Source organism: Micromesistius poutassou (genome assembly GCF_964030765.1).
Source record: "Micromesistius poutassou genome assembly, chromosome: 3".
Classification (NCBI taxonomy): domain Eukaryota; kingdom Metazoa; phylum Chordata; class Actinopteri; order Gadiformes; family Gadidae; genus Micromesistius; species Micromesistius poutassou.
This window is the reverse complement of record NC_140273.1, coordinates 3,714,871-3,727,370: the sequence shown is the minus strand read 5'-3', so window position 1 is coordinate 3,727,370 and position 12,500 is coordinate 3,714,871. Positions and strand designations below refer to the sequence as shown.

General features: G+C 45.7%; 1 protein-coding gene across 1 annotated transcript; it reads left to right on the top strand.

Annotated features, from left to right (window-relative positions):
• Window positions 1-532: 532 nt before the first annotated feature.
• Window positions 533-11,853, top strand: cxcl12b (chemokine (C-X-C motif) ligand 12b (stromal cell-derived factor 1)). Its single transcript, XM_084465540.1, has 4 exons — window positions 533-684; window positions 3,690-3,807; window positions 7,877-7,960; window positions 9,360-11,853. Exons 1-4 carry the CDS (start codon window positions 618-620, stop codon window positions 9,394-9,396), a joined length of 306 nt encoding a protein of 101 aa, XP_084321666.1. The 5' UTR covers window positions 533-617; the 3' UTR covers window positions 9,397-11,853.
• The last annotated feature ends 647 nt before the right edge of the window (window positions 11,854-12,500 follow it).

The following is a 12,500-nucleotide window of genomic DNA, read 5'->3' as shown; positions in this document are numbered from 1 at the left end:
CTATGTTAAGGGTAAAGTTGCGGAAGAACAACATTTACAGTCCAGTCAATTACATATATTTTCTTTAAAAACAGTCCTTGTCCTCTACTTCTGTTTATTCATGTGTGAAATCAATGCACGCCTTTCTTAGTTCCACCTCGCAGTCACAGGAGAGTCTTGCATATCGGAATAAAGATTCACTTAGAGACGGAGAATTCCCCTTCCTAGACATTCTCTTCTTGATTCAAAGCCAAGGCATTTACAAACGAGGAAGTCTCTGCTGGCTGGATGCTGCCCCCCCCCTCCCTTTTCCCTCACTCACACACACACACACACATACACCCTTCCTTTCCCCTCTCAATCTGGGTCCCACCTCTCTTGCACCCCCTCCGTTCCCTCCCCTCCTGAGAAAATGGGTGCCTCCCCCCCAACTCCCTCTCTCTCTCCCCCTCCCTCCTCTCTCTCTCTCTCTCTCTCTCTCTCTCTCTCTCTCTCTCTCTCCCTGCCATGCTTCAGATTTAACAGAGCTCTGAGGAGACCTGGCAGTCACAGTGTGTTCTGGATTGTAGCAGTGCGGACCTCCTGACGGCTCTAAACCCTCCTCCAGCGAGCCTCCATCAGCCGACCGGCCGACAGCCATGGACATGAAACTGCTGGCGCTGACAGCTCTGCTGGCCGTGGCCATCAATGCTCCCATCTCCAGTGGTGAGTCCAGCGGGCTGGGGGAATATTGTATACGTTGTGTGGAGGCTGTGGAGGTTGTGACTGGGTGTCAGGGCTGTGGAGAGGAGACATGAGGAGTCTATGGTTGTAGCTTTCTGTTGTCTTCTTGGGTCGGTTCTGTTGTTGGCTGTAGTTGTAATTTAGGATTGTTTTGGAAACGTTTTGAACAAGTGAAGGTGAGCCGTTGGAGCAGATTTTGCATTAGATTTGCTGTAGATAAAGTTTGCGCTCCGAGTGAAACTTTGTGTCTTAAGAGCCTTTTAAGGAGCTGGTAATGATTTCTTTGTCAGGATTTTATTGTTTCTTGTGCTGGAAAATTTATAGGATGGGATTTTTTGGCATTACTTGCATGGTGATTTTTAATTTTTTTTTATGAACTCAAATAATTGCAAAGCTGGAGGAATACTTAAATACAAGTTATACAAACAATATGTTGTATTACCTTTAATATGTTTTTAAATGTTATTGGGTTTATGTTGAAAACATTTATTATTACACAAATTAATACATTAATAAATATAGCCCACTATTTAATTATTTTATTTAAAAATATGTTTTGAGAAAAGGTTAAATAGATTCAATTTAAAATCTCTCATATAGCACAATATTTAACATCTAACTTATTTTCATTAGTATTTTATTTTAAGTCAATTATTCTATTTATTTGTTTTGAATTTGCCAAAATATTTATAACAAAGTCAAACAAGTAACACGTAAATGTAACACAATAGGCAACAAACCCGAAATATCGAAATTATACAAAAATAGAAATAATCCTAAAACCCAAATATATTCCTGATACCAAACCACATGGATCACGGCCGGTGTCCTTCTCCTGGAAGCTGACGCAGGATGCCCTGGAGCCCAGGCCGCGGGGCCTGCGGAGAGTGTTGTTTCAACCCCGGGGAAGAGCCCCACTGGGCGCATATTAAAGAGTCACGCCGGCCTTCATGTGTGTATTTGCCTTCGCTCTTTGCTTTCTTTTAATTAGTTTCTAATTAGGGATAAACAATGCAGAGGGTGATGACTGGATGCTCTCTTCTCCGGCCCTTCTGCCTGTGTAAGCTGCATAATGACAGCTGCTTTGCATGACAACAGCGACCTGATAGAGTGTGAATCATTAGGCTGATATTGGTCGGGATTTAGCCATTTGTGGCCAGGACATTTGGTGTGGCATTTGAAAGAGAAAGGAGAGGTGTCTTGGCAGGGACATGCTGAGTAATCCCTATTAGCAGATGTGTTCATATATATCCTCTCATGTCAGGTAATAGCAGAGCTGGATTTAAAAACTTAAAAACTTTAAGATCTGTACATCAGAATCAGAATGAGTTTGATGGCTGGGTTGTTTTATCACGTAAAAATACTTTTTTCTGAGATGTTGGTGCAGTAAAACGACAGACTCAAAGTAAAGCTGTACAATTATATTAATGAAAGGCAGAGATAGAAGGCCTTCATGTGGTAAATAAATGGTATAAGTATGATTGATGTATTAATCAGGGATGACGCTGCAGAACGACTGGGTACGGAGACTGCTTCTGCTTATAGCTCGTAACACAACAAGACTCCCCCTGACACACACACACACACACACACACACACACACACACACACACACACACACACACACACACACACACACACACACACACACACACACACACACACACACACACACACACACACTTCCCAGCACACTACAGTTACAGACACGGCTCTGAAACAACTTGGCACCTCCACAGAGTACATAAACTACAATCGATCAGGACAATGGCTGCAGTTTCCATACACATTCAACACATCTCTTCTTGCATGACGTCTGGTTTGGGCGGCTACGACTGCCAGTACCGCGGCGGCCCGCTCTGTGAAGGCAACCCGGGGAGATTTGTAATCACACTAAGAATGTACTTGAGGTTGTGTCTGCTAATCTGCAGAGTGGTCTCTGGAACAGAAGCAGAAGGAGAAGGGTACTGGAGGGGTCCAGTATTTCTGAGCGTTGAGGACCCTCATCCAGCTGAGTGGCTGGGCTTAGCGCTGTGAAGAGGGAGAACGAAAATTGCTTCTATAATTGGGTGTGTGTGTGTGTGTGTGTGTGTGTGTGTGTGTGTGTGTGTGTGTGTGTGTGTGTGTGTGTGTGTGTGTGTGTGTGTGTGTGTATGTGTGTGTGTGGATAGCGTAAGCTCTTTTTAATGAGTGAGTTGTTAAGGATCACAAGCAGGTAAACTAATACATTCGTTGGTTGCGTTGTGGAAGAATAAACAATACATGATGTGTGTCACTGGGAGCAAGCGGTTGGATTATGGGTCATATTCATTTCCTGTAAGGATAGCTAATGAATGAATTATCATATTGAGTTTGGGTTATTATCAGGTTTTCCATAGCCACTGGGAATTGTTAATCAATTAATTACAATCACCGCTAATTTAATTAATTGTTTGGTTTGCTTAGCCCAACGTATATGTTAACAAATCTTTTTTATTTGAAGGTCGGTTCCTATAAATGCCTCACCTTTTCTGCTAAAAACATACACATACATTCACTTTGATGTTATACACACACATTGCATGTCTCACTGTTCGATACGTTTTATTAAATATATATACACAATTAAAAAGAAATACCCTGTGTAGCCTATTTTAACATGATGTTGACTGTGCAACAATCTCAGCAACGTGTGTGTTTCTGGTGTAAGAATAACTCTAGAACTATATATCTACATCCTATGTTCTGTAGTGGCTTTGAGGCCGGTCCTCTGCAGCTGGGGGGCCACTGAACAACACTTAGCACCGCTGTCCCACATGGTTGATGTGGTCCTCGGGGGGGGGGGGGTGCATGCATGTGTGTGCGTGTGTGAGCGACAGGTATAACGCCTGTGTTCGCAAAAAACCTGTGTTCAGCTGCAAACCCACCGACCATAAACGCAGTGCATCCACCCTGAACACCGTCGATGTTAACACCTCCACCCTTTCTCCCTTGCCCTGTGTCCGCAGCCAAGCCCATCAGCCTGGTGGAGAGGTGCTGGTGCCGCTCCACCCTCAACACGGTGCCCCAGCGCTCCATCAAGGAGCTCAAGTTCCTCCACACGCCCAACTGCCCCTTCCAAGTCATGTGAGTAGCGACCGCTGCCTTGCCCGTCTGATGGAGTTCAAAAACCCCCCCCCTGGTACCGACCCGCACAGGACGCCAGACTCGGCGGTCTAGACGGGTGCAGAGGGAGTGCTAGGGCGCCGGCCTTCTGATGACCTCTAGGCAAGAAATTGCTCCGCTTGTATGGAAGTCAATGGAGGGAAACTGTAGTTTGTATATGGATCACCTCCATGTTCTGCTGTTAACTGCTGTGGTCAACCTTATTTCAATTGAAGGGTTAACAAGCAAAGAGTGTGTGTGTGTGCGTGTGTGTGCGCGTGCGTGCGTGCGTGCGTGCGTGCGTGCGTGCGTGTGTGTGTGTGTGCACTCTTGTGTGCGCTCGTGTGTGCGCGTGTTAATTGGCAGGTCACATTACGGTCCACAGCTTTTCACGCTCCTTTCACTTGCGTCAGCTTGGCTCCCACATTGCTTTACACCTTTCACCAAATTACCTTTTTTTTATTATTATTGTAATAGTTTCAAACCCACACATTGGGCTTCACAGTTCCCGTCCAGATGACCCATGTTTTGGTAAAGTCCATGAAGGGAATCCACTATTTAAACGGTTATATTAGCCAAGCACCAGAGCTGGAGCCATACTTTAAAAGCCCACCCATACCTCATCAAGACCTGCAGTTGTTGGAACAGGAGTAAGAGCCAAACTCTCCCTTGAAGAAAGAGGCTGCGTCCTGTGCTTCCTGAAGCCGTAGCCCGTTGCTAACAATAGACGCCTGTGATCCACGCAGCCCGATGCAGGAAGGCAGCCCAGGTCCTTCGCTCAGGAGGGACAGTTTTGTGTTTTGCAAAGGAAATGTTAGTTGGAGGTCAAAGTGATTAGCTTTGTATTCCCGCTGACCCCGTGTGTTCCTCGTTCCCCTTTCTTTATCTCCACCCGTCCTCGGAGGAAACGGCCCATGACATATTAGGTTTAATACAGACGGTCTGGAACACATTTAGCATTAAGTGGCTCGGTTATCTGTGGCCTGAGGGGAACTGGGGAGGCCACAGCTCCTCAGTCACAAAATAAGAGCGCGACATACGAGGCAGAGGAGGAGGAGGAGGAGGAGGAAGAGGAAGAAGCTGAAGAGGAGGAGGAGGTCGAGGAGGAGGGGGGGGTTGGAGGTGGAGGAGGAGGAGGAGGAGGAGGAGGAACAAGTTGAAGAGGAGGTGGAGGAGGGGAGGAGGAGGTGGAGGGGGAAGAAGCTGAAGAGGAGGAGGAGGTGGAGGAGAGGGGGGGGGTGTAGGAGGAGGAGGAGGGGGGCAGGCCCTTAGTTAGATGGGGTAACCCAATTGCAAAAGGTCAGAGTGGACTCTGGATAGACCCCCAAGCAACTCCGTCAACCCTTTGCCCCTTCCCCTCCCCCCTCCTCTCCTCCTCCACCCCCTTCTTCTCCTCTCCCCCATCCTCCTCTCCTCCTCCACCCCCTCCTTCTCCCCTCCCCCCCCAAAAAAGGAGACAAATTCCAGGAGGAAGTGAGGCAGAGGAACGGGGAGCAGCAGGGGTGAACCTCGGAGCGCTCCTATCTCTATCAGAGAGAGATAAAAGATGGCCAGTAACATTAAACCCTCTGCCCCTCCATCCAAACACACACACACACACACACACACACACACATACACACAACCCCCCCCCCCCCCCATCCCCCCCGCTGACACCCCCAGCCCTCTGTTGGTATAGACTTGCTGTGAAGTAATTTCTACCTGCTGCTTGTGGAACTCCAAAGCACCCCCACCCCCACCCACCTCTCAACACCCATCACCCCGCCGCCCCTTCACCCCTCCACCCCTGGACCCCTGGACCCCTGGACCCCTCCACCCCTCACCCCCTAGCCCATCTCCAGCCGAGTCAAGCAGGGTGGGAGCAGACAGACAGACAGCCGGATGGCAGGGGGAGACGCATCACGTCAGCAGGGATTAGCTCCGTTAGGACACAAGGGAACACGGGGGGGGGGGAGGGAACACACACACACACACCAGCGCAGGTCCCGCTACAGAGCGGTTTGACTCCGCTCGGACGGCCTGGCAGATGTTTGGTTGAGGCTGGTCTGCTTGGTCCGCTTAACGGGGGCTCGGCCATTTGTTCACTGTGTGTGTGTATGTGTGTATGTGTGTATGTGTATGTGTGTGTGTGTGTGTGTGTGTGTGTGTGTGTGTGTGTGTGTGTGTGTGGACCATAGGACCTCTATACAGCGTGTTCCAGTTGGCTCCATAGCACACAGAGGTCAGGCAGGCCACTCCCTGCGTTGTCGCAGTGATTGTTGTCGCAGTGATTGTTGTCGCAGTGATTGTTGTCGCAGTGTTTTGTCGCGACCAGAGGCCACACAGAGGTGGCCCCCAGGGGCCCGCAGACTGAATCAGACGGCGTTGGGTCGGGGTAGCAAAGGGGTGGAGGCCGACCGTGGTGGAGGAGGAGGGTGTGTGGTGTCGGGGGAGCCGGGGGGGGGTCCAGGGCGCTCGATGGGGATCTGGTAGGTAGGGTGTGTTTAATTTGCAGGGCCATGCGACGGAGGGGAAGTGCTACCTTCTCCTCTGAGCTGTGAGCCCTCAGGCCCCCACCCGCCTTTTGGCGTGGAGGTGTGAGGTCCATCTGTCTGGGGGAGGCAGTGGGAAAGGCGCTTTACATTTCCCTGCGGTGCCGGCCTAATGCTCGGGCGAAAAAATAAATAAATCAAAGTTCAAACCCGCCAAGATGTCTCAGATAACGCGAGTAATCCTCTGCTAGTCATTAGCTCCAGCATCCGTCATCAGACAGCGCGAGGAACAGCAAATATTAAAAATATTAATATCCCAGAGCTGTTAGCCACAGCGGTCTGACAACCCTGGCTCGTGAGGGAACGAAACGGAACAAAATTTAAGTACGACCTTGTCTTTTTTAAGCTGAATATTGTAATAACAGCTTGAGAGATAGGAGTCATACATTCCAGTGCAACCCCTTTCAAACAAAGGCTGCGTCTTTGTGAAGAATTTACTAGCGCATGCGGCAACAGAAAGAAAAAAAATCATTCGTTATTTCAAGAGGGAAATTCGGAAATGACCCCCCCCGAAAACCATTTCCCCCTCTCACACACACACACTTGTTTTGATGGGGGGGGGGTTGTTTTAGACGGTGTTTTCAGAGCCGTGGGTGTCTCCCATACAGCTGCCAGTGAGTGGAACCAGCGGTTGTCATTTTTCACTGCAGCTGGGTGGCAACCCGTTCTATCCCATAATCCTTTGGTTACAACCCGTGGGATGTCTGGACGTGAACTCTCGTGAAAGCTGAGGCACTATTTGACACACTGTCCACTTTGACTGATGTCTGTAAAGACAGCGGTTGTGGGTATTCTAGGGACATGGTACCAGCACTAATGATAACGTGATAAACACAGCCTACTTAAACCGTAGGAAGTGGAGTGGGAGAACCAGGCTGCAGGTCAAACACCTGGTCCAAGAATGCTGTAAAACATTCTCACAAAATGTTTAATTTTATTTAGTGTATTTAGATGATGACCCTGGATTTTTTTTGTAGAAACTCCAATTTTCAGTGAATGTCTTCAAATATTTGAACAATCACAGTTTTCTGTAGAGATATTTTTTCCCATTGCTTTTATTGAGTTTATGGTTAGTAATAATCCAGGAGTTTTGTGTTAGAAAGTGCTTTCAAAGTGAGCTACCGGTATGTCTGAAAGTGAATTAATTAATCAGGAAACTTATGAATATATAGGCTTATTACCATAAATATAATGAAATATGTATCAATAGTAACCTAAACCTATAACTGTCTCCTGGCTTATTCAGCTCGTACATCTTATCGTGTCTTATAAGGCACTTTCTTTCCCCTATAGCTCCTCTCCTCTCTTAGTCATATCATGGGAAGGCTTATTATGGGTAATCTGTGTAAGTAACCCTAGCCCTGATCCCTTGATAGGAGAGAGAGTGAATGGCTGGCTGAGGATTCAGCAAATGAAATGCTGTGAATGCAATCAATGAAAAAAAACATGAATGAAAGATCTGGGCTCAGGTGAATATGAAATATTGGTGAGAGGGATTTTAATACGAGTTGTTTTCACAGTGCCAAGCTGAAGAACAACCGGGAAGTGTGTATCAATCCAGAGACCAAGTGGCTTCAGCAGTACCTCAAGAATGCCATTAACAAGTAAGAGGATCACCCGACACACACACACACACACATTCCCCCTTGAAAAACGCACCGACACACACAAACACACACACGCACCCCTTTCAAAACACACACACACACACATGCATGCACACATGCACACACACACACACACACACACACACAAATATATACACACACACACACACACACACACACACACACCCACACATTTTGCCATCACACACAAGCGCATGCAAGCACACACACACACACACACACACACACACACACACACACACACACACACACACACACACACACACACACACACACACACACACACACACACACACACACACACACACACACACACACACACATACATTCCCACTGTCTTGAAAGTCGAGAGTGAGACGGAGCAGACACATCACTGAGACCCCAGAAAGTGAAATATACCAGCTCTGCACCCGGAGCGTTGCTCGCAAGGACATAAAAACGCCATCAAAATGGACTTGGCAATTATTTAGGGCAGAGTTATTATCTGTGAAGGGTCTTTCATCGAAACAAGTAAAAAAAAACACCTGAATCAATCACTCTTTCTCCTGCTGCAGACGCCGACAATTTGTATAGAAATCTGGCCCATAAAATGAGATTGATTTTGTCTGTCTTGGCTAATTTCTGAGGTCCTTACGACTTCTCCTCCTCCTCTCACTACTTACCGACACATTAGTGTTTGGACTTAACGTTGGTAGTTAAAAAACATTTTAGACTATAAAAATAAAAACAATAAATATATATAAATATCTCCCACTGCTACTGTCCTTTTTATGAACAAGCCAGGCAGTTAGGATGCGTGTGGACTGCTCATAAACATGCTCCGAGCACGTCTGGAAAACATTAGCACCGGCTTCGTTGTCAGCCCCTGACAAAAACTATTAGAAACTATAAAACCCCCTAAAAAAGAAAATCCTAAAAAGTAAAAAAATAAGGGGAGAGTAATTTCCATCACGTCATGTGGTCACCACCTGACCAGGTGGGGCTTAGCAGATCCATGAACGCGGCCTGACTTGATTACGCTGCGATACGGTTACCTACTGCATCCCTGTAACGCAAAACACACAAAACACACTGTGGGGAACATTACAGTGCATGCAGTACCCTAACATATGCACATTGTGAGTATGAGGAGATTAGGCTGAGCTCATAACGGGCTCATAAAGCCGACATGCCGAGTTTTCCGTATGCTTACTAGAAGAAAGCCCACTCAGACAATGTTACCTGCTCCTGTTTCAAATGCTCTACATTCAAGAGAAGTCCCTGTCTTCACATAAAACCATAAGACCACGGTCACACAAAGTGAAATTTTCCCATTGCTCTGCAAAAATGTGCTGAACTTTTCTAATCTGTGCTACTTTTTCCCCTCTCTCTGCAGGGTGAAGAAATCCAGGAGACGCAATCACAAAGCCTAAACAAATCAAATAAAGGGGGGATTGCACGCTGAGGACCTGGCAACGCGGGGGAGCCAACAGGGCAGCAGCGGGACCTCTCCTTCCACTGCTACGGATGTATGTTGTATGTCACGCACGCGTACCGCCCATCCACCCGTCCACCCGGCGTGGGACCAGTCGCAGAGCCAGCACTTCACCGCCAGACTAGTCCTTCCCAGCACTGCTGTTTCTGCCGCTGGATCAAGCTTCTCCCTTATAGACACACCCTTCCATTATAGCACCAAGTGCATTTATACCTTTTTACATACGGGAATGTCAGAATTGCGTGTCATTTCACATACTGAGTGCAGAGAGTGTGTCGGAGTATGTATGTGCATGAGTGCATGAATGTGTGTGCGTGCGTGTGCATGAATGTGTGTGTGTGTGTGTGTGTGTGTGTGTGTGCATGTGTGCGCGTGTGAGTGCATGCCTTCTTGTTTGAGTGTGTGTGTGTGCACAGAGATTGTACAACAGCAAACTGAATGTGTGACTGTGTGTGAGATGTTTCCTACTGTACAATGCAGTCAAGCTATAGCATATGAACTCTCATCTGTGTATCACTTGCATGGGTTTCACGCCCAGGGTGTGGGTCACGCCAAATGGGGTTCTAGGGACATATAGACGTGCCAGTGGGCTGCCCCGTAGATGGGTGACCGATCAGGACAGGGATCAGCTAACAAAATGTCTTCTTCTTTGTTGTAGTTGTTGTTGTTGGGAGTGCAGAGTTCAAACAGTGAAGGAAAGTTCACAGACAATGTTCAGGACCGGGCACTGACAAGACAGTGCTGTCTGTTCTATGCGCGGGGGGCCAGAGCCATCAAGACTAATGTATTTCACTGTATGTTTTATGCAAGACGCAGGGGTTTAAATTGTACTGTTATAGCCACTTCTCATGTAAGTTACACTATTAGTACATAAGCTGTGCATGTTTAAAACGAAGGCCTTTACCAAGAACTTCCACTGGCGCGTTCCCTTAGAGAGGTCGACTCGTGCTGTGAACTCAGAGGGGATGTTCATCATATTATGGCTGTTCTGACGACATTTATTTTTTGCAAAAGCATCGTTCTTATCATTGCAGGGATATCACATATCAATGCAGCTTTTTTTATGGACTAAACATATTCTACATCTTAGTGAACAAAGACCAAATATGTCTATGAAATAGGTAATATGCATATCACGACACCTTTTTTTGTCATTTGTTTTTTATACATTACACATTTCTGTTCATCTTAACATGAGTGTGAATGTTTGATTAAATATGGAATATAAAATAGATTTAATTCCTAAACAATGCCTGAAATGATTAAAGTTATATTGAAAGGGAATATAAATCGGTTAAATATTTAATTTGTTTATCCTTTATATATATTTAGACATTTGAGCCACTTTACAAAAAGATGCTTCTTGTTATGTAATTATTTTTGTATTGTTTTTAATCTTCAAAATATTTGCATTTTATGCAAGCTACAGCATGCAGTACTCAATTAAGACGTTGTGTTTGAGATTGTTTCATCAGTATTACCACAGTATTATATTTTTTAACAATAGCCTTCATGCTTTTTCTAAAAACCACACGGGTATGCATATAAAGCCAGAGTTAGACACACACACACACACCCACACAGACACGCACAGATAACATATTTCTTTAAAATTCAAATTTTAAAACAAATATATATCTCACTGTTTCTGGATTGTGTCAATTACCCACCTCCATTCTCAGAGGCATTCATTTTGAAGGCAGCAAATTCATTTCTTGTGTCAATAGAGCTATCAGCTATAGGGTAAAGGGATTTCTCAAAACACATACAGTGGAACGGCATATGTTTCTAATCTGGCCAATCACTTGCCCGCTATGTACATTTTCACCTTGGTTTTTCTTACATTGATAGAATAATGTGTGTTTATTTTCTTTGGTGAGGGGCAGAGGTATATATTCTATATGTCTTAAATTCTCACTGTTATTTCAAACCATTTTACACCAATTTGGAATTTGCTCACCGTGCCAACAAATCCTACAAATTAGGTTGCAGAGAAACACAGCTGTACTGGTCTTATGTGCTGACATGGGGATATCTATGGAGTTATTATTTGGGCCAAATGTACACATTTGTTAACAATTCATGTTTGTCATTTTTATTTTTCAGTCTTTCTCATTGAAAGTTATATGTTGTAGGCTGAGTGTAACAAGGGAAAATAGAGATTTCAGATGATTTCCCTTTGCCATTGGTGTACATAAATATTTTTGTCAAACTGGCTGCAAAATTTCTACTTAAGACCCCAAGAAAATGTGAAGTAGTGGCTTTTCTTTCTGGGCAGCTTCAAGCACGTATTCTCTTTCTAACCTTCTGAGATTCCACTGTCGGTAAACCGAGAGAGAAAAGGTTCCAGCCTTTATGATACTCCCTTTTTCAATAAAGTGTTACACAATTTAAATGGATTGATTCGTCCTACCTTGTCATTGTTGATTCATCAACTCATCACTATTTTCCGTACAGCACATACAGTATTTCAGCCAAAATAAAGCTTTACTTATTATTACAATTTAAATCCGGGAAGAAATTCAAGAAACTTTAGAACTGCTAGGTCAAAGTTCGCTCACTTTAGACGCAACTTCTGCCAAAAAAAGAAGAGAAAAAGGTTTGAAAAGCTTGGAAAAACGGCTGTCATGGCGAGGTTTATGTTGGAGTGATGGTTATAGATACGAGCCACACCACTGTCTGCTGACAGGTGGATGCGGGTTTGACTCCAGGCCCTATAGGCCTGCTCATTACGCCTCAGCTGAAGGGTAAACCAGAGCAATGGCGGCCCACGTTGTAAGAAAACTAGGTCTCCTTATCCATTACTGCGACGCTATCGCTAAGCATTTTCCGCTACAGTAGTTCAGTTTTTCTGCTTTCCTTTTTTGTCTGAGGGGGCGGTGGTCTCCGGGGGCAACGAGACGGGCCGTTAACCGCCCTGTAAAGCGATTAACCGCCCTGTCGGAGCTTTTCAACACCTGAGGTTTCCCGGTCCTCGCTTGCGGCGGTTCATCTCTAGTCCACGGCTTGGAACTGTCTCCGCTAATAAAGTGGAAACCCGCC

Coding starts and splice junctions, on each gene's coding strand:
- cxcl12b (XM_084465540.1), top strand. CDS start 618: ATGGACATGAAACTGCTGGCGCTGACAGCTCTGCTGGCCGTGGCCATC. Junction 685..3,689: donor CAATGCTCCCATCTCCAGTG/GTGAGTCCAGCG, acceptor CTGTGTCCGCAG/CCAAGCCCATCAGCCTGGTG. Junction 3,808..7,876: donor AACTGCCCCTTCCAAGTCAT/GTGAGTAGCGAC, acceptor TTGTTTTCACAG/TGCCAAGCTGAAGAACAACC.